The 23,770-nt window shown below is 41.1% G+C and overlaps 1 protein-coding gene across 1 annotated transcript in view; it reads left to right on the plus strand.

Annotated features, from left to right (window-relative positions):
* The window catches only part of kif5ab (kinesin family member 5A, b), a 321,264-nt gene that overhangs the window by 251,978 nt on the left and 45,516 nt on the right, over positions 1-23,770 (plus strand). The window contains 4 exon segments of the mRNA XM_034166139.1: positions 3,701-3,802; positions 7,051-7,111; positions 9,365-9,436; positions 9,609-9,710. Coding sequence (XP_034022030.1) covers positions 3,701-3,802; positions 7,051-7,111; positions 9,365-9,436; positions 9,609-9,710 — 337 coding nt within the window.

A 23,770-nucleotide genomic window follows, 5' to 3' on the forward strand; every position in this document is an offset into this window, starting at 1 on the left:
TAGAAAAGTATCGGATCTTTTTATTTTTTTCAAAAACCTGATGGATTTGAATCACGTATGCTTGCATGAGCAAACCTTGAACCTTCGTGCGCATGCGTGAATTTTTTCACGCCTGTTGATTGCATCATTTGCATGTAAGCAGCCTTTGTGTGAGGATGGGTGGAGTCTCTTGTCATTTTTTCTTTGCAAGGAAATGGCGGAACGACTGGAGCAGCGCGACTGCATCAAATTTTGCCAGAAACTGGGCGACAGCCAGGTGGAAACCATTCGGATTATTCAGACGGCTTTCGGTGACGATCCTATGGGCATCACACAGATTAAGGAGCGGCACAACGGTTTAAAGACGGCCGCACAGCGGTGGAGAGTGAGCCACGCTCTGGTCGGCCATCAACACGCTGAAACGACCTGATCATTTCCAAAGTGAATGCTGTGGTGATGTGAGACCATCGTGTGACTGTCTGAGAAATTGTGGAAGAGGTGAGCATGTCACAACATGTCCTGTGAGACTTCAACACGGTGGCGCTTTTGTTCCGCCATCAGCTTTGTGCCCAAGCCATCGGCATGAATTTCGCTGCAACTCTTTTCATGGCCAAATCTTCTGTCACAGTGGAATGTGCTGAAAAAGTGCTGATGTCCACCTCTTCCACAATTTCTCGGACAGTCACACGACGGTCCCACATCACCACAGCGTTCACTTTGGAAATGATCCGGTCATTTCAGCATGTTGATGGCCGACCGGAGCGCGGCGCGCTCTCCACCGTTGTGCAGCCGTCTTTAAACCGGTTGTACCACTACTTAATCTGTGTGATGCTCATCGGATCGTCACCGAAAGCCGTCTGAATAATCCGAATGGTTTCCACCTGGCTGTCGCCCAGTTTGTGGCAAAATTTGATGCAGTCGCGCTGCTCCAGTCGTTCCACCATTTCCTTGCACAGAAAATCCGACGAGAGACTCCATCCATCCTCACACAAACGCTGTTTACAAGCAAATGACACAATCGACAGGCGTGAAAAAAATCACGCATGCGCACAAAGGTTCAAGGTTGGCTCATGCAAGCACACGTGATTCAAATCCATCAGGTTTTTGAAAAAAATAAAAAGGTCCGATACTTTTCTAACAGACCCCGTATGTTACAAAGTACCAGGTTAATGGGGATAGTGAACAACAGTTATTGCTCACTTGTATAACATCTCGCCCTGGTGTACATAAAATAGATTTGTAATATTTGCTTATTAATATTTTGTTATACTAATACACCAACAAAAAACAAGAATTTGAGCTAATCAGACCATCTGAGGCCAGATTTGCTCCTCCAACAACTGTATAAGCTTTATGACCACTCAGTTGGATGAAGGTGCCTGCACTGTTGGAAGGGCCTGGTTTCAAGTTTTGTTTTGGCTGGAAAAAAATCCCGCTACATATGGGCCATGCAAAACTTCAATTTGATTCTTGTTGGAATAGGAATTCTTGGACTTATTGGTGGGTTTTCTGTTGACCATTCATTGAAGAAAATAAATTATCAAGCAGTATTTTGTCCCAGCATTAAAAAGGGGGCAAAAACATTTGCACAACAGCAGCATCGCGAATGTGATATACAGTGACTTATGAAATAGATTTTGCAATGATTTTGAGGCATTATTGTCATGACAACAAGGCAAAATGTTGACTAAATGTGCTTTTGAATGAGTGCTGGTCTTCCCATTTGTAAAGCTTTACCTGACATGGACGTCAGGCTAAATCCATTCATTATAACTTCAATCACTACAGAAATAAAATTAGCAAAAGAGGCATTAAAAGTAAATAGACAGCTTAAACTGCTGAGTTCCTTGGAGTTTATGAAAGTATTGCAGCATTAGTCAACCTCCATTTGTTACTGATTTGTCATTTTACAATGTGTTTTTCATACTACGTATGGCGCATCCAGAAAGTATTCACAGCGCTTCACTCTGTCCACATTTTGTTATGTTACAGCCTTATTCCAAAATGGCAATAGTGCTGAAATAATTAGTGCCCTAACTGGTAAGATAATAGCAAGCAATAATCATCAATTTCCTGGACTTTGGCAAAAGAAGCCTGGGCTTCCATCACCTCCAGTTTGTTAATGATACCTTTAAAACCAATACATTCTAGCATTGTGTACCATGCATCCGGAAAATATTCATAGTGCTTCACTTTTTCCACATTTTCTTATGTTACAGCCTTATTCCAAAATGGAGTATATTAATTTTTTCCCTCAAAATTTTACTCACAACACCCCATAATGACAACATGCAAAAAGTTGTTTTGAAATTTTTGTAAATTTATTAAAAATAAAAACTAAGAAATCATATAAGTATTCACACCTTTTGCTCAATACTTTGTTGATGCACCTTTAGCAGCAATTACAGCCTCAAGACTTCTTGAATATGATGCCACAAGCTTGGTGCACCTATCTTTGGGAAGTTTTGTCCATTCCTCTTTGCAGCACCTCTCAAGATCCATCAGGTTGGATGGGGAGCGTCGGTGCACAGCCGTTTTCAAGTCTCTCCAGAGATGTTCAATCGGATTCAGGTCTGGACTCTGGCTGGACCACTCAAGGACATTCACAGAGTTGTCCTGAAGTCACTCCTTTCATGTCTTGGCTGTGTGTTTAGGGTCACTGTCCTGCTGAAAGATGAACCTTCGCCCCAGTCTGAGGTCATGAACACTCTGTTTCTGTACATTTCTGCATTCATCTTTCCCTCAATCCTGACTAGTCTCCCCGTTCCTGCCACTGAAAACATCCCCACAGCTTGATGCTGCCACCACCATGCTTCACTGTAGGGATGGTGCATGGTTTCCTCCAAACATGACGCCTGGTATTCAAACCAAAGAATTCAATCTTTGTCTCATCAAACCAGAGAATTTTGTTTCTCATGGTCTGAGAGTCCTTCAGGTGCCTTTTGGCAAACTCCAGATGGGCTGCCATGTCCCTTTTACTAAGGAGTGGCCTCTGTCTGGCCACTAATATCATACAGGCCTGATTGGTGGATTGCTGCAGAGATGGTTGTCCTTCTGGAAGGGTCTCCTCTCTCCACAGAGGAAGACTGGAGCTCTGATAGAGTTAACATCGGGTTCTTGGTCACCTCCCTGACAAAGGCCCTTCTCTCCCAATCAGTCAATTTAGACAGGCGGCAAGCTCTAGGAAGAGCCCAGATCCGAACTTCTTCCATTTACGGATGATTGGGGCCACTGTGCTTACTGGGACCTTCAAAGCAGCAGAAATGCTTTTTGTACCCTTCCTCAGATTTGTGCCTCGAGACAATCCTGTCTTGGAGCTCTACAGACAGTTCCTTTGACTTCATGCTTGGTTTGTGCTCTGACATGCACTGTCAACTGTGGGACCTTATATGTAGACACAGGTGTGTGTCTTTCCAAATCATGTCCAATCAACTGAATATACCGCAGGTGGACTCCAATTACGCTGTAGAAACATCTCAAGGATAATCAACGGAAACAGGACGCACCTGAGCTCAATTTTGAGCTTCATGGCAAAGTAAGGATGTAACAAAAAAATATGGGAAAAGTGCAGCGCTGTGAATACTTTCTGGATGCACTGTGTAACAATTTGCTTTAAAGCTTGAAAAGTAAACCTACTTGGGGAGATACCCAAAATATTATATTTAGATCTTAATGATGCAAACCGGCGAATCCCTGACTGAGACTGTATTTACATTTTTAGTTGTAACCAGAAGCAGCAGCTGGAGTTGGAGCAATTACACGATGACTTTGAATGCCTCAGGAGCCGAGAACATCACAAGAGCCGCCAGCTGGAGGAACTAATGTGAGTTTGTGCTTTACTGTGCTGCCCGGAATTCAATTTCAAATTCACCATATGGAGGCCTGGAGGCAAGCTGTCGCACTTTCGCCATTCTCTCTCTCTTATGTGAGCTTTTTTTTGTTTGTAGTACATCTACTGCACTACCTTTCATTCTTTTTGCACTGTCTTTTCTATTCACATTTCCAATTAATCTCCATTATTATTACTATTTATAGACTTTAATCATTTTTTTATAATTCTATCAAATCTAAGGCCACAGTAAAGTCTCTCAAAGCCTAAAAATATGTACAATCAACTATTCAAAACTCAAAGATATTGTGTTTAAAGTGTGATGCAAACAGCAAATCCTGTTATTTAACCAGTCAGATAGTTTTTGCATTTTTATATAATACATGATTAAACCATTATCAAACAAGCAGCTGTGGCCTTGGACACTGGACCAAGATTTTGAACGTGAAAGAAGCTGAAGAAGAAGCTAATTTCAAGCTACATGAAACCTCACCTTGAAATAAGTTGATACTAAAAAAGGAGTTCCTGCTCATGCATGTGATGATAAGATTATTGTCTGCAACAAACAAACCCAAACATCCAAGCAGCAGACAGGTATATGGTATATTAAATAACCTAAACAAACTTTTTTCTATTGATCGGATGAATTAAAGTTAACCAGGTTTTCATTCATCCATCCATTTTCTATACCTGTTTGCTACAATTTAGGGTCATGAGGGGCTTGAGCCTATCCCATAGGGGGTGAGGCCAGACACACCCTGGACAGGACGCCAGTCTGTTGCAGGGCCACATGTAGACAGACAAACACATTCACACACCTATGGACAATTTACAGTTTCCAATCCACCTAACTTGCATGTCTCTGGATGTGGGAGAAAGCCGGAGGACCGGACAGAACCCATGCAAACACGGGGAGAAAATGCAAAGTCCACACAGAAAGGCACCGGGTGGGAATTGATCCCATGACCTTCTTGCTGTGAGGCAACATTGCTAACCACTAAGCCACCATGCTGCACCAAATTATCATCAATTTATGCCTTTTAGTTTGGATTCGTACAATATCAAGTCAAATCCAATGCAGAAATCCGGTGAGCTTGTCACTGCATCCACCTACCACATGATGGTATCACCCTGGGGCTTGGATGGCAACCACCCAGACAGACGACTACTCCCTCTTAAAAGTAACCATCCATTAGCTGCAGCCAGGTGAAATGTGGACGCTTCTTTGTTCTTTGCCAGCTGCTGGGGTCCTCAGCGCTCAGGCAGTTGCATGCTGGATCATGACCAGAAAAACATGCCACATTGCCAAAATGTCAAGCTGTCAAGCTGATATTTCTCATCTGAGTCTTTCTAAGTAACCGTGGATCAGACACAAAGCCATTACAGCAGTACCCAAGGATCCTCCGAAGAGATCTAGTACCAAAACACATCCAGTCATCACCTTAAGTCAGTGGATAGCAACTGACATGCATACACAATGCTAGAACTGATTGTTTTTAAAGTTATCAATAACCTGGAGGTGATGGAAGCCCAGGCTTCATTTGCCAAAGTCCAGGAAACTGTTGATTATTGCTTGTTTTATATAATGGATGAGTGGATCCTTTACATTTGATTGGACTTTGTATCCCAGACAGCAAATGGATCCAGGCCCGATGTAGTCCAACAATAGACCAGATCTGAACTGGATCTGCAGATCTGTCCCATATCTGGCACAGATCTGGGACAGATGTGGTCCACATCACAGCACCGTGGCAGGAACATGGGGTTAGCATAACGATAAGCAATTTTATCTGCACTCTGCAGAAACTATCCATTGGGGGGGGGGGGGGGGGGGGTGTTAGTGTGTACTCTGTAATCGTGATTGTCACTGAGGTTTTTAAAATGGTTATGGCAAAGCGGTTTGTTTCTTTACGACAAGCAGGTTTTATAAGTCCACGGACACTGATCTGTGTGTTACAGATACAAATCAGTTTCCTTGGATCCACAGAACTTACCCCAGTAAAACTTGTTCCTGCCACGGTGCTGTGATGTGCACCACATCTGTCCCAGATCCGTGCCAGATATGGGCTGTAAACGGTTGGTCTTTTGCAGATCCGGTTTACATCTGGTCCGGATCTGTTCCAGAACTGTAAAGTAGAGCCATGCTGGATCTGGGCCAGGGTGCAAAAATTGTCTGGACCGGATCCGTTTTCAGTATTGGTACCGGATGTTGCACTACATCCGGCCTGGATCCATTTGCTGTCTGGGATGTCACGTGACATGGGTTATTCCTCCCATTTGTGTTGCGTTCCATTTAGCGTGCAAATTTGGTTCAATACATTTGGTACCTGCACGTTGCAAACCCCACCCACCAGTGCGGGCAGCATTTAGCTAAACATGCGGCGTTTGTCTTCAAACACACACACACACACACAACAAATCCATACCAACAAATTTGTTGGTATGGATCTGCAGGTATGAAGGAAGGAGGAAGTATGAGGTATGAGGAGGAGGTATGTTAGGAGGAAATTAGAAAGAAAAGCTGGACTAATTTCTGACATGATTTTTTTTTTTTTTTTGGCTGCACTGAGGAGGTACAGGTTTTTTGTTTGTTTGTTTGTTTTTTTGGAAGTACAAAAAGTCAGTGCAGTAATGTGCCAAAATGTAAGTCCCTTTTCTGTTGTTTATAAATTAATATAATATAAAATGACAAGGATCAATTTTTGCCATTATATGAAACAAATAAGGAATGTTTTTACATTCTTTCAATGGTACAAATATTTAATTTGCCTCAATGAATGGTATTTTCCAGCTTTCACCTCATGAAATATTCATACCATTGAGCTCATAAACATTCATTATTTGTATACTGTTATTTTGCCAGTTAGGCCACCAATTGTTTCAGCACGGGGAGACTGTATTGACATTTTTAGTTTTCGCTCTCTGTGGAGCAGCAGAGTACAATTATGGAGAAAAATTTGTAAAATCTTTTTAACTATCTCATTCCTTCTTCCGTCTGAATAACTATTTTTTTTTCCTCTCGTGAGGAGTTTTCCCAGCAGCTAGTGGCTAATAAGCCCATTTCTGCATTGACCTTTGCAGCATGTTGCATGTGATGACAGATGGGTAACAACCCGACAGTGGGTCAGCCGCTCTGTGCCGTGTTTGCACTTTACTCATTAATTATTCTGAGTGGCAGACAGCTCCCATTTGTATGAGAAGGAGCAAATAGTGAATGTTTATCTATATATGTGTGTTTATAGATTTCTCTATGAGCGACACGAGCAGTCAAAGGAGGACCTCAAAGGGCTGGAAGAAACCGTTGTAAGTCATTGAATGTCACGATGCTCCACTGGCAGCAGAGAAATACTCTGCACTGTTTCAACATCTCCCACTGCATGATTGTTAGAAATGTTGGATTTACATGATTTCCTGAAATAATTGACATTTGATTTAATACATTAAATATGTAATCAATAAAAGCCAGTGTTTTAGATTTATAGTACAACTCAGTCAGGACTTTCAGGCAGAGTGCCAGTTATATAATGACAAAGTTTGTATCGCAAATGTGCCAACATTTGGAGCCGCCCGCCTTCACTGAATGGGACAGAAAGTGTTTGCAAACTATGTAAACCAATGGAATCCAGTCACTTGACAGTGAAGCAGTACAGAATTTTATCTTAGTGAAAATCATGAAAATAAATTAATAATACTTATGAAAATGCCTTTCAAATTAATCATTTATGAAGAGAATGTCCTTGAACAGTTTTGAGATAGAGCCACTAACCAGTGCTACAGTGCACTCCAAAAGTATTGGAACACTTGGTATTTCATACATTTTAATTTATGCCATTTCAAATAAAAAAGAAACCACAAAAATATAAAAAATAATTTTTTTGAAAATTATGGTCCTTAAAAAACTGAAAGCAACTCTCTACAACTTAATATAAATTAATTAAAAATATAAAAGCCAAGATGACGGGTACTGCTGGCAGAGAACAGAGACAGTCCTGATGAGTGTGAGTTCACACACTCAGTAATCCCACAGTCTGTATACAGTTAGGAGGGAAAACCTCCACCTCCAATCACACACTCGTGCAGCTCCTGAGATAACCACTTATCTGGGTGGGGTGGGAGGCGAAGCCGTCGCAGTCCACACCAAACGCCAACTCCGCAGACAGGGTATCCGTCCCAGGAAAACGGCTGCAAAAAGAGATCAGACTAATACTTGAATTAAGGTTTAGCAGAGAATTAGCTGAATGGTAGCTGATTTCTCGGCGGGGAGGTGGAGTTGCAGTCCGGCCTTTATGGTGGTGGTGATGAGTAGTGGATGAGTGACAGCTGGTACGGATGATGAGTGACAGCTGTCACTCCCGGTCGCGCCGACGCCCTCTCGTGCTTGAAGCCCGCACTTCAAGCAGGGCGCCATCTTGTGGTGGTGGGCCAGCAGTACCTCCTCTTCAGCGGCCCACACAACATTATCGACATTTCTGCACAGAGGAAAGACAGGAAATGTCATGCTGGAAATGATGAGTAATTTTTTGTTCCATTTATTTACATTGATATACAGTTTCCTTCATATAATATGCCACATTTGAGAGCAAAGATTTTGTAAACCCATTGATAGCACCAACACAGTTGGTCCACATGAAGAAATGTGTATTTTCAATAAAAAAAAAAAAATTGAAGCATTTTCCAAAAATGTATTTCATGTGTTTCAGATTTAACAACAAAATATTTCTTTATACAGTGTTCTAGACAAATATGTGACATACATTTTGAAAACTGAGATTGATGTCAACATTTGATATGTGCATTATACTTAAAAAAAAAAAAAAAACTATCACCGGAGTAAAATCTAGAAAACACCCCTGGCCCCAGAAGGTAAAGTTGTGTTTGAAATAATTAGTGAGGAAACAACTCCTGTGAACCCAGAAGCCTGTGAACAGAAATTAAAGCTACTGAAAATACACAAAATCAAATATCAAAATAGGGACACAAGGAATAATAAACAGGAAAAACTTAAATAGAAAGACAAGGAATAATTAATATAGAGGAGGAATACCAGAGAATAAAACAAACACTGGAATGTAATACTTAAGAGAAGAGACTAGAAGGAGAAACCCAGAGGTCAGAAACTAAATACAAGGAACGTGAAACATGACAGTGGTAAACATGTAAAGAAATGGGTTAAGTCAACTTTGTAGAACGTTGTGCTCATTGCGCTGTCTCTCTCCAAGTTGACCCATTCTGTGAAGGTGGTGCTGGCTCCTTGGTGGCACACGATCATGTCATGGTGTTCATCCTCTAGTTCTTCTATCTGTGTCTATGGGCAAAAGTAGGAAATTAGCTTGGGCAGACATTTGACAATCTAATTCAGAACCTCTGAGTGTAAGAAAGTAAAGCATGTTGAACAGGTGTATGGAAAATATATTGTAATAATTACAGTTGCAGGTAAGAAGCATCTATACATGTTTTGACTCCTCCAAACTGTCATTTTGACCTATTTTGGGGTCCAGGTGTTAATTGGGGTGGGTTGTCATACATGGGGCCTTCACTCCCTCTTTATGTTTGTAGGTTCGTGAACTTCACACCCTCCACAACCTTCGCAAGCTTTTTGTTCAAGACCTTACGGCTGGAGTCAAAAAAGTAAGGCCGGCACAGCCAATGTGTGTAAAACATTGTGCAGCATCTCAAAAAAAGAGAGAGAGACTGTTTTAGAGTGTCATCAAATGCTTGTGCAGGTTTGTGTTGTGCTGCATGATAAACTGCTTTGTTCTGCAGTTCTCCAAAGATTTTATACTGCTGTTTCTGACAATAGAGCGCAGAGATGAGTGATGATACTGGAGGGTTTATCACCCAGAAACAGAAGATTTCCTTTCTGGAGAACAACCTGGACCAGCTAACAAAAGTACACAAACAGGTACCTTTTGGCAATATATATATTGTGTGTGTGTGTGTGTGTGTATTATATATATATATATATATATATATATATATATTTCCATTTTTTCAATTCATTTTCATTTATATAGCGCCAAATCACAACAGAGTTGCCTCAAGGTGCTTCACACAAGCAAGGTCTAACCTTACTAATCCCCAGAGCAACAGTGGTAAGGAAAAACTCCCTCTGAGGAAGAAACCTCAAGCAGACCAGACTCCAAGGGGTGACCCTCTGCTTGAGCCATGCTACAGACATAAAATAAAGAACAATTCACAAAACGAATATACAGGAAATACTGCTGGTGCACAGGACAGGAGGGTCACCAGTACAAATACAACTGCCATCTCTGGATGGAGCTGCACCTTAAACAGAGAGAAAAAAAACAGAATCAGGCATCAGAAAGACAAGAAATACTGTAGAATTTGCCAGCATTAAACAACAAGAAAAACAGAGAAATACTAAGGTGATCCCTGGCCACTAGCCCTAAACTTCACTAAAAGACCCAGAATTTAGGTAATGTTGAGGCTGCAGCCCGCTCCAATTACTAATAACATGAATTAAAAGAGTAAAAAGCGTAAAACAAAACTATACCAGTATGCTAGCCATACTAAAGGGAAAATAAGTGCGTCTTAAGTCTGGACTTGAAAGTCTCCACAGACTCTGACTGTTTTATTGATGCAGGGAGATCATTCCACAGAACAAGGGTGTGATAAGAGAAAAGCTCTATGACCCGCAGACTTCTTATTCACCCTATGGACACAAAGTAGTCCTGCATCCTGAGAACGCAAAGCCCAGGCCGGTACACAAGGTTTAATTAGGTCAGCTAGGTAGGGAGGTGCCAGTCCGTGAACAATTTTATAGACTAGTAGCAGAACCTTAAAATCTGATCTCACTGGGACAGGAAGCCAGTGAAGGGATCCCAAAATGGGTGTAATGTGTTCGAACTTTCTGCTTCGTGTCAAAAGTCTGGCTGCAGCATTTTGAACCAGTTGGAGAGCCCTGATGCTAGTGCTCGCCATTATATATATATATATATATATATATATATATATAAAAAAATGGCATTTTCATTGCACAGTATTTGTTTAAAAATGACAAATCGTTTAGTTTACCTGGAACTTTATTGATTTGTGCCATGTAATCTCCCATCACCGAAAAGCCTGCAAGTGCAGAGTGCATAAAAGAATGAAAAAAACGAAAGTAACAAAAGAAAAACAAATCAAACGGTGACCTTGGCGCTGTGATCATTTCTGCAGTGAGTGTTTGCTCTCCACAGCCACCAGCAGCTGCATTGTCTTGACAACAGGTTTGTCTTCACTACAACAACGTGTGCGCGCACATGAAAATTCAGTAAGGTATATCTTATGTATTATATTCCAATTCTAAGGTGGAACTATGCCAGTATACAATGGTATGTAAATATCTAAAAAGGAAGAGTAAAATAGGAAAGTAGAAAAGAGTAGAGTAGAGCCACTTAGGTGCCTGGTCTTGAGAACCAGGGATGGTAGGTTAAAAAGCTTTTTTATCCCATGGGAACTCTCCCTACCCACCCAAGCAGCTCAAGAAAAAGGTATATATAATATAATAAGTAATAAGACATAAGAAGGATAAGACATCACAGGAGAAGATTGTTATCAAACACAAAGGAACCAACTATTTTGTAATGATGAACGTTGCTAATAGTTAAAGTAGTTGATAAAACGTTCTTGCTGCTATTGTTTCTGTATGAAAACGTTGCTTTTTGTGACATACATGGATGAGTCACATTCAGCTCGTCGGATCTTCAGTTATTGATCCGTTCAGATATCATCAATGTTCATGTAAGCCGTCGGACTTGGGAGGTTGGACGAAGTTGGATGACCATCAAACGGAACGGTGACATATGGGAACTACACAAACGATGAGGAACCATCAAGACAGAAAGCAAAACGGAATACGGACGAATTGAAGTTGTCGTCACGATTCGTTCACATTTTTGAACAGTTTGAAAATTCTGACGAAGGGCCAACTACAGGAACGAAGCTGGACAATGGTTAAACAATGTCTCTGAAAGTCAACGCAAGTCCAGATTTCTTGTTTCATTTTGGCATTTGGTGTCCTTCATTAGTGCCATGTGACCTTGGCAAAGCAGCAGAAATGTCAGAGCTGAACAGCACGTCACGTGCCATGATTTGGAAATCTTCTCTCAGCCGTCATTTGCTCGCATTCCTCAGTATACTTTTATATTTCTTGCGTGCAGAACCACTCACACCTGTTTCAAGCACCAAAAAACATAACCATTCTCTGTACGTTGTTTGTAGGATAGTCAGCTGCACACGTTTGTCATTACTGGAAACCCACCCCTGTGTTACTTTTCTTATTTACCCCCGTATACAGCTGTAGTGCATGTGGGGGTATTGCTTTCAGTCCCATGTCTGTGCGTCCATGTGTAGCAAAATTACTGATGGTTTTGATCTGATTTGGACCAAATATGCTGGATTAATTGAGGGTCAACTGAGCACAATGTGATTTAGAAAGAAGAAAAATTGGTCAATATTCATGGTCACAAGCTAAGAACCAAACTTTGGCGCAATTTTTAGGTATACACCGTATGGAGGATATTTAGACGGCCTATTCCAAACAGGTGTTTACAGATATAGTACACCTATGGCTACTGTTAAACACTAATAAGAAATTATTTATCACTGTTTCATTGGTCATATAACTGTTAACGTGGGTGACCTCAAAAGGTGAAACTCAAGATCATAGCTGTTTATCTCAAGCAATTTGGAGCCATGGATTAAACATGGTGACAGGGTTGTGTGTTAGTTCATGATTTTGTTATTGCATCAAAGTAATCACTTGCATGACAAATGTACCATGCAGGTGTTGCAGTCTCATTGCTTTTTAAATTTAATTTAATTTAACCTTTATTTAACCAGGTTCGTCTCATTGAGATCGAGACCTCTTTTGCAAGGGAGACTTAGACAATTATAAAGTTTCCAATTCACCTAACCTGCATGTCTTAATAACTGTGGGAGGAAGCCGAAGCACCCAGAGGAAACCCACACAAACACAGGGAGAACATGCAAACTCCACACAGAAAGGCATCAGGTGGGTTTTGCAGTTGGGTGGACTACAAGAATGCAGATGAAGTATCTTGTCCCAAGGACAGAGAAAGGCAGCATGACCAGGAACAGAATCCAAGGCTATATATTCTTAGTCCAACTCCGATCCCACTGAGCTACCTGCTTAATGAGCCACCTGCATAATGTGACAGTGAAAGGACAAAAACAGCAACCTCAAAGCACTACAGAGATAAGCCTGCGCACATTATTTAGTTTTTTGTTATGTGTCAAAGCAAAACCAGCACCATCAATCATCTTGTGACAACAACTTCACGTGAAAGTCCCTCAGGCAACAGAAGCCACTCAGCATAAAAGACAGACTCAATAAGCACAAATGAATTCCTCCTCGTGGAGCTGCATGCAGCCCCTCCACACACACACACACAGACACGAACACAGGTAGAGAAAGCGTGCACTGGGCTCGTGCATTGTGCACAGTTATTCTATGCTCTAAGCTGACCCGCTGCACTGGATGTAAGGCTTCATCTACTAAATGTTCTGCAGGCTGGCACACAGTCTCACAGATTTGTGAGAGCTGCACTGCAGAGAAAAAAACCAATCCTAAAGTGGCTGCTGGGGCACGCGTCATTCCCACCACCTGCTGATATGGTGCGGATGGAAGTCCAAAGTCGCGGCCATAAATCAACAAACTCCCCAGCGGACAGAGATAAGGCTGACTTATGCAGCACTGGGCAGTGCTGTGGGTTTGTCTGCACATAATGAAGTGTCAACGCGGTTAATTGACTACCTGAGCACGACACTGACAGAAAAATAATTGCCAGCTACTTTATTAATGGTCAGTTATCAAGGAAAAATGCAAACGTCATATTTCCATGCTGATTTGTTACATTCCCTTGAATTTTCACAGCGCAGGTAACTCCCTGGCATCAGGAGTTGGCCCTACCATTAGGTATACCTGGGTTCGATTCCTGGGCACACTATCTGTCTGTGTTATTGGACAAGACATTTCATCTGCATTGACTCTATCTATAAAGCTGAAAACGGGTATCAGCTTTGACTGGGACAGTACCCTGGGTAGGACTGGCACGCTGTAGCCTCTCATCCGATTTAAGCTACATAAGCAGAGGATAAGCAAATACACGTCTTCTTGAATTTACATCACAGGTCTCTTACTAGAGCTGCAACAATTAATCATTGTGGGTTATTAAAAAAACCTGTCCACTGTCCTTCTTAAATGTAAATATTTTGTTAGTTGTCTTTGCTCCTCTCTGGCAGTACACTAAATATCTTTAGGCTGTTGACAAAACAAGACATTTGCACCAAATAAAAACACTGATTGGCACTTTTCACCATTCACTGACATTTTATGGACCTAACAACTAAACAGTTTATCGAGAAAATATTTGATTCATTGATTGATCATGAAGTATATAGATAAATTAATGTAAACATATGAATAATGTGTAGTTTAAAAAATGACTGTAAAAATTTAGGGCAGTGATTGAACACTGGGAGCATATTTAGGACAGTGATTGAACACTCGGAGCACATTTAGGGCAATGATTGAAAACTGGGGGCACATTTACGGGCAATGATTGAACACTGGGAGCACATTTAGGGCAGTGATTGAACACTGGGGGCACATTTAGGGCAGTGATTGAACACTGGGGGCACGTTTAGGGCAGTGATTGAACACTGGGGGCACATTTAGGGCACTGATTGAACACGGGGCACATTTAGGGCAATGATTGAACACTGGGAGCACATTTAGGGCAATGATTGAACACTGGGGGCACATTTACGGGCAATGATTGAACACTGGGAGCACATTTAGGGCAGTGATTGAACACTGGGGGCACATTTAGGGCAGTGATTGAACACTGGGGGCACATTTAGAGCAGTGATTGAACACTGGGGGCACATTTAGGGCAATGATTGAACACTGGGGGCACATTTAGGGCAATGATTGAACACTGGGAGCACATTTAGGGCAGTGATTGAACACTGGGGGCACATTTAGGGCAATGATTGAACACTGGGGGCACATTTAGGGCAGTGATTGAACATTGGGGGCACATTTAGGGCAGTGATTGAACACTGGGAGCAAATTTAGGGCAATGATTGAACACTGGGAGCACATTTAGGGCAGTGATTGTGAAGCACTGTGGACACATTTAGGGCAGTGATTGTGAAGCACTGTGGACACATTTAGGGCAATGATTGTGAAGCACTGTGGACAAATTTAGGGCAGTGATTGTGAAGCACTGTGGACACATTTAGGGCAGTGATTGTGAAGCACTGAGGGCATATTTAGGGCAGTGATTGTGAAGCACTGAGGACACATTTAGGGCAGTGATTGTGAAGCACTGAGGGCACATTTAGGGCAGTGATTGAACACTGGGAGCACATTTAGGGCAGTGATTGTGACGTACTGAGGGCACATTTAGGGCAGTGATTGTGAAGCACTGAGGACACATTTAGGGCAGTGATTGAACACTGGGGGCACATTTAGGGCAATGATTGAACACTGGGAGCACATTTATGGCAGTGATTGAACACTGGGGGCATATTTAGGGCAGTGATTGAACACTGGGAGCACATTTAGGGCAATGATTGAACACTGGGAGCACATTTACGGCAGTGATTGAACACTGGGAGCACATTTAGGGCAATGATTGAACACTGGGAGCACATTTAGGGCAGTGATTGAACACTGGGGGCACATTTAGGGCAGTGATTGAACACTGGGAGCACATTTAGGGCAGTGATTGAACACTGGGGGCACATTTAGGGCAGTGATTGAACACTGGGGGCACATTCAGGGCAGTGATTGAACACTGAGGGCACATTTACAGCAGTGATTGTGAAGCACTGAAGGCACATTTAGGGCAGTGATTGTGGACAGAGGTCATTTTTTACACAGCGTCTGAATCCACTGGACCATGTTACCACTTGTGCTTTGAATTAACGTGTTGATCTAAAAAATGTGTGTTTGGGTAGCGTGCTTTACATAACCAGACTCATGATGCACGTCAACACATTCCCATTTTGAGCTTGTCACATTTTGATGCAAAAGGTTCATTTTTACTGTGAGTCACTGTGTGCACAGTGACGCAAAGCGGCACTGACTAAGTGTCAAAATATTATGCGTTGGGAGTGAGAATGTGTTGTGCACATACATTCTGTGGACACCAAGGTGTAATCCTGCATAACAAGACTATGAAACTGAACTGAACACAAAAATAAATGAAATACCAGTAAACACTATTTAAGGGAAAAACAGCTTTAATAACTTTGGTGTGAACCATCTGCAGCTGGCGCTGTGTGGAGATCGGGTGATTAACTGCTTTCAATTTTCAACGGTGTTCGGGACATTAAATATGATTTGAAATTAAAATGTAGAAGCTGAGATGTCCAGGGTGTACCCCGCATCTCACCCAATGACAGCTGGATTACCCTACAGTCAGATTAGCTACAAGCAGCTGCAAGTGACAGAGGCAAAGCAGTAAACTGACATTCATTTTCAATCAGAGTGAATGTTTCACCGAGACAAAAGGCATGTGGTCACTACGGCGCCAGTTAGGCGGTGCCATAGTCGATGAAAAGTCTGGTTTTATGCAACTGCTGAGTGACGTTGCATGTCAAGTACTGTTTGCATGTTTGTGTTTTGAAATTTTAGTTCAGTGATTAATTTGTATTTTGTATTTGTTATCATGGGTATATGTATATTTTTATATACATATGTGTACATTTTTATTTTTATGGTTAAAGGGGTGGGTGTATATAAGCTTTTGCTTCTGCCTACACCCTTTCATGCACATGGGTACATTGTTAAATTGTTTTCTTTATGACTTTTCTTTGCTATTTTGGGTCTGTGTATAGTAGTGTTCAGAATAATAGTAGTGCTATGTGACTAAAAAGGTTAATCCAAGTTTTGAGTATATTTCTTATTGTTACATGGGAAACAAGGTACCAGTAGAGTCAGTAGATTCTCACAAATCCAACAAGACCAAGCATTCGTGATATGCACACTCTTAAGGCTATGAAATTGGGCTTTTAGTAAAAAAAAAAAAAAAAAGTAGAAAAGGGGGTGTTCACAATAATAGTAGCATCTGCTGTTGATGCTACAAACTCAAAACTATTATGTTCAAACTGCTTTTTTAGCAATCCTGTGAATCACTAAACTAGTATTTAGTTGTATAATCACAGTTTTTCATGATTTCTTCACATCTGCAAGGCATTAATTTTGTTGATTTTGCTCATTTACTAGTGTGCTTGGGGTCATTGTCTTGTTGAAACACCCATTTCAAGGGCATGTCCTCTTCAGTATAAGGCAACATGACCTCTTCAAGTATCTTGACATATCCAAACTGATCCATGATACCTGGTATGCGATATATAGGCCCAACACCATAGTAGGAGAAACATGCCCATATCATGGTGCTTGCACCACCATGCTTCACTGTCTTCACTGTGAACTGTGGCTTGAATTCAGAGTTTGGGGGTTGTCTCACAAACTGTCTGCAGCCCTTGGACCCAAAAAGAACAATTTTACTCTCATCACTCCACAAAATATTCCTCCATTTCTCCTTAGGCCAGTTGATGTGTTCTTTGGCAAATTGTAACCTCTTCTGCACATGTCTTTTATTTAACAGAGGGACTTTGCGGCGGATTCTTGCAAATAAATTAGCTTCACACAGGTGTCTTCTAACTATCACAGCACTTACAGGTAACTCCAGACTGTCTTTGATCATCCTGGAGCTGATCAATGGGTGAGCCTTTGCCATTCTGGTTATTCTTCTATCCATTTTGATGGTTGTTTTCCATTTTCTTCCACGCGTCTCTGTTTTTTTTTGTCCATTTTAAAGCATTGGAGATCATTGTAGATGAACAGCCTATATTTTTTTGCACCTGCGTATAAGTTTTCCCCTCTCCAATCAACTTTTTAATCAAACTATGCTGTTCTTAATTTAATTTAATTTAATTAGCTTATAAATTGAATAAATTGAATAAATAATTAAAAATGAATAAAAAATTCAAATACATAAATAAAAACAGAAGTAAGAATAGAACAAATAAAAATAAAAACTATCCATAAGAAAGAGAATAAAAATAAGTTTTGAGTCTTGACTTAAAAATGTTCACAGACTCAGACTGCCTCACGGTCGCAGGAAGACTGTTCCACAGGGTGGGTGCACGATACGAAAAGGCTCTTTGACCTTCTGACTTCTTCTTCTTCACCCTGGGAACACAGAGAAGTCCCGCATCCTGTGACCGCAAAGCCCGGGCCAGCACGTAGAGTTCCACCAGATCAGCCAGATAAGATGGCGCCAGTCCATGAACAACCTTATAAGTCAATAACAAAACCTTAAAATCTGCTCTCACAGAGACAGGGAGCCAGTGCAAAGATGCCAAAATGGGTGTGATATGTTCAGACCTTCTACTACGTGTCAGAAGTCTGGCGGCAGCATTCTGAACCAGCTGAAGACCCCTAATGCTTGACTGTGGTAACCCTGAAAATAGAACATTACAATAATCTAGTCTAGAAGAAACAAAAGCATGAATCAGGGTCTCAGCATCAGACATGGACAGGATGGGGCGGATCCTCGCTATATTTCTCAGATGGAAAAAAGCAGTCCTAGTAACATCCCTGATGTGGAGGTCAAAAGACAACGTGGGATCAAAAATTACCCCAAGGTTCCTCATTTTGTCCGTATGATGTATGACACAGGAACCCAGGCTGAGCGCCAGCTGGTCAAACTGATGCCGATGTCTCGCTGGACCAAGAACCATCATTCCAGTCTTCTCAAAGTTTAAAGTTCATTCTTCTGAAAAATGTCTTGAACGTCCCATTTTCCTCAGGCTTTCAAAGAGCAAAGCATGTTCAGCAGGTGCTGGCTTCATGCTTACATAGGAGACACCTGATTCACACCTGTTTGTTCCACAAAATTGACAAACTCACTGACTGAATGCCACACTACTATTATTGTGAACACCCCCTTTTCTACTTTTTTTTTTTTTACTAATAGCCCAATTTCATAGCCTTAAGAGTGTGCATATCATGAATGCTTGGTCTTGTTGGATTTGTGAAAAGCTACTGAATCTACTGGTATCTTGTTTCCCATGTAACAATAAGAAATATACTCAAAACCTGGATTAATCTTTTTAGTCACATAGCACTATTATTCTGAACACTACTATATGCCAAATACATTCATTCATTCATTCACGTGACAGCGACTGTCAATCTGAGTGAAAGCAGCTGGTTGCTCACTCGAATAAAATAATCCAAGATGGCCGGAATATACTCCAAAACTGTTGCACTTCAGTATGAATCTAATATTTTGGGTATTTTCTTCTCATATATTTTGTAACGAATTGAAGTAATTTACAAGACATCTTACAGAGAAGTTAAAATGCTAACTAGCAATACAGAAGGATGTTGGACTGGAACCAATCAAGAGAACTTTGGTTCTATTAAGCATGGAGAAAAAACTCAGAGTGACAGTGCCGGATTTTCCTATCCTTTATAATCTATCATCAAACCAGCCCAGTCTCACGTTTTTTTTTTTTCTTCATGCTCCCGTCACGAAATGAGTCAAATTTTTGTGACGGGGATTTTTTTGAAACTCACTATTACTATCCCTACTTCTACCCCAACCCTAACCTTAACCATAACCTAATCCTACGCCTGACCCCCCCCCCCCCCCCCCCCAACTTCATTTTTAATTTCCTTCAGCCATCATGGAATGAATTAGAATGAATTTGTGCTGCTGTGAATTTGTGCTGCTGAATCACGACTTGCCGTGAGACCAGGTTGCATTAAACATTGTGCACATGAATAACAAGTAACCATGAGCTGGCCACACCCCAGGTAACGGCCATCAAGTTACAAATTTTAACAGCTTGTCACCCTCATTTGTAGCGAGTCTGACTGTAGGGTTAGGTGCAAGCCCCCCTGTGACCCTTACTAGGAATAAATGGGTATAGAAAATGAATGAATGAATGTTAGTACATCATTAAGATATGTGATACAAGAACACAAATCACACAAAGAACAGAAGACACGTGCACCGAAGTGCACAGTGTGCAGGATGGTGCACACAAAAGCAAAAGTACAGTTAAAGAGGGACCAAACAGTTAATGCATTTACTTTAATAAGTTGTGCCAGTGATAGGTCAGAGTGTATTCAGGAGTTTGTGCATGTGTGTGTTTCCTCTTTAAGCTTGAAACAGCCACAACTTGGTCAGCAAACAAAATCTTCATACAGTGGACCTCACCAGTGTTAATTCAGTTCAGTTTATTTTATTTGTATAACGCCAAATCACAACAATGCTGCATCAAGGTGCTCCACATGAGTAAGGGGTAACGTTACCAACCCCCCAACCCCCTCCTGAGCAAGCACACAAGTGACAGTGTTAAGGAAAAACTTCCTCTGGTGATAATGAGGAAGAAACCTCAAGCAGACCAGGCTCTGAGGGGTGACCCACTGCTTAGTACATTCTAACAGTTACAAGATTAGGTCACACTTTGCTTGAAGGTATGGTCAAAGTAGTGACATGACACTGTCATAACTGTTACATGACACAGTCATGAATGTGTCATAAACATTATGTCAATGTCATAAACATTTATGACTGCTGTCATTAAATGTCATTCAGTTTTTATAATGACAAGTTGACATTTTTTGAGTTGTCTTGATTATAACAACTCGACTTTAATCAAAGTGGCATGACCAGAAGTTGTCTTTGGCCTGTTTGGTCTTTAGTTATATGCCAATTTGTCAACTTGTCATTACATAAACCAAATGGCACTTAACGACAGCAGTCATAAATGTTTATGACACCTTCATGACTGTGTCATGTAACAGTTATGACAGTGTCATGTCATTATTATGACGATACCTTCAAGCAAAGTGTCACCCAAGGTTTTTACACATTTTGCAAGAATTTCTTAAACAGAAAAAACAGAAGAGCAACATAAACAGTCCTTAATTGAAAAAGGAAAAAAACAGTCTTTCCTGGGCCTTTAATCTCTGTGCATCCAAGTCCAGAACAGGTAGGGATGGGTATTGATAGGATTTTATTGATATCGATGCCATTATCGATTCTGCTTATTGATCCGATTCCTTATCGATTCCCTTATCGATACCTCATGAATTTTGTACTAAAAGTAGGCTTTACAGGTTTTCTATGTATTTCACTGAGTCTTAAAGTAAATAAATATGAAATTGGTAAACTGTACCCTTGATCTCTGGACATAAATAAAAATAAACAAAACTGTGTTTCACTTTGAAGTTATTAATTCCGACTGGACTCTATCATTCTAACTTGACTCGTCAGAGAACCGCCCAACGTTTGGAGCTGTGTGAACAGAACGGAGGACGATTCTCGTTTCTTTCTCGCAACAAGACAGGAGTCCCAGTTAGTGACTTTAATCCACACAAACGTGACTCATGATTGACATAGTCAGGGATGAAAGTGGTGAAAAACAAAAAAGCTGAAACCCAAAATTACTCCCCAACACCACCTGCACGAAAATGTTTCAATTCTAGAAGTTCTGAAATGCAGTCTGGGACTATTCCAGACAATAAACTGGAGTGAGTGCAGCATCCATTTAGGTGAGAAAAAAAAAAAAACAACTTTCCTTATTCAAATTAATTCCAGCAGTATTCTGCTCTTATTAGGATGCAGCAGTTTTCTAGTTTGGCAGATAGTTCTGGAGGAAATCACTGAAGAAATTAATGCATTGAAAATATGGTTTGACCAAAACAAACTGTCATTAAGCACCCGAACGTGATGACAGCTGCAACTGCTTAATGCTAACTTTTAACATTGAAAATGCCATAGACATGCTAACGCGTTAGCATTGCTCCCGTTTTTAAGTTATAAAATACATCTATCAACTGTTTCAGAAGACCATAACAGGTCGGTTTAACATAGAAAAGCTAAATAATACTCACAGACGTATGCTCGTTAGGATTTTAGCTGGGGAAAATTAAGTGAAAGAAAGAAAGAATAAACGAAGCAATAGATCGAAGCATTGCTTCAATCTGCGAACCACTGCTTCGATTGGTTCAAGGTTCAAAGCAAAGCTGCGCTGCAGAAAAGTTGATTATGGACCCACTGCAGTGTCTGTAATCAATGTAGAGAAATTATCATTTTCCTGACAAACACCCCCCAAAACAACGGCCACTCTGAAGGACCGATAACAGAATCGTTAAGCACAAAGCTTATTGATGTCGGTGGATCGAATCATTTCTTAACGATACCCGAAAGGAACCGGTTCTCAATACCCATCCCTAGTCCTGAACAGGTAAGGCTTCCAGTCATTGGTGCAACAGACAGGGTCAGTCCGACACATTGGGCTGCAGGACGGGCATCCATTGAAGGGCTTGTCAGTGCCTCGGACAGAGAGAAAAAGAGCAGAATCAGTTGGCTGTAAATAACTGTACCTATGACATTAATTCACCAGCAGTAAGTCAACAGGGAAACAGAGAGAATACTAAGGTGATTACCAGCAGCTAGCCCTGTGCTTCATGAACAGACCCATGATTTAGATGTAGTGACCTGTTCCTTTGCTAATAATATGAATTTAAAGGAGAAGCATAGTTCCTGTTCATCATCCCAGGAACTATAAAGGCTCATTTACTGTCTTCCTATATGTAAATCTCTGTCTGTGCATTTCAAACAGTGTAGCTGTCACTGCCCACATACATCTATGTGTCCCTTACATTGACACTTAAGAAAAACGTCCACTAGAGGACACTGCAGACAGTCATCAAATTTTCTGAATCCAACAGCTGAAGAACAGCAAACGGCTGAAGAAGTTGCAGTAATGTTTCTACCGCAAAAGAAAGAAAAGCATAGCCGGCAAACATTAAATACTTCACAAGTTTATATATGTTAACCTTTTATCTAAATATTCCACAATTGTTCATGGTCTTCTTTGTGCCCTTTTTTCGAGGATGGTTATTTTATCACACCTTTAGTCAGTGGCTAACCCTAACCCCCTCAACCTCTCTCTAGAATCTAGAAAGAGGTTGAGGGGGTTGGGGTGAATAGCTCACTGTTGTGGCGTTTTCCTGTATTTTGTTAGCATGAACAAAAAATACTGTGGTTGAACTTGCAGGCTGGCTGCTATTTGTTTGTCTTTCTGTGTTCATTCCGCACCGGTGTACGATACGTAGCTCTGATGTTTGGTCTCATAGTGTCGATGGACATTATACACTTTCATCACAGCAACACCTTGATTTCTTTAAAGGAGACCTGCATTGAAAAAAATGCAGTCAGATTTTTTGAACAAAAAATGACTTACATTTAAACATGAGATCCTTCTGAATGTAGTAAAGTAAATCTGGAAGCCCAGATCTGTCATTCAACGGAGAAGTCTTCATTTGAAAATGACAAATTTACAGCTAACATTTAGCCCTCCGCAAATTGTCCCTCTCATCATGGACGCTGCCGAGACGTCACGGATAAGACCCTCTCCCAGCATGCATTGCGCCAATTGTAATTTGTGGATTTACATCAGTTTGCATCTGCACCTTTTTCTTGTCTTATATGGAAGGATCTACTTTTTTTAAAACTTCATATTGTCTTGCGGCACATTTGGTGAGTACACATTTCTTTTATTTGTGCTTGAAAATTATTTTGGGGGACTTTTTCATACGCCCGTTTGATTGAGTGGTGTCGCAATGAAAATCTACTGTCTTTCACCTCTGTTACCATCTCGGGATATGGAGGCGAGACCCGCAAAGAATCCCAGTCATTAAAAATATATAAACCTCTCTCAGCGTCCATGGAGCTCTGGGGCTCCGATTGCCGAGACGTGCGGTGCTGTGGATTTTGCCACAAGAAGTCTGTCCTTGCAGCAACAGGTGTACCGGCCACTTTGCATTAAAACAGCGAACGTAGCGGAGGCAGAGAGCGGGAGAGGAAGAACGGCGCCCGCTCTCGATGTCGTTGCTGA

This window comes from Thalassophryne amazonica, chromosome 3 (assembly GCF_902500255.1).
Source record: "Thalassophryne amazonica chromosome 3, fThaAma1.1, whole genome shotgun sequence".
NCBI classification, from domain to species: domain Eukaryota; kingdom Metazoa; phylum Chordata; class Actinopteri; order Batrachoidiformes; family Batrachoididae; genus Thalassophryne; species Thalassophryne amazonica.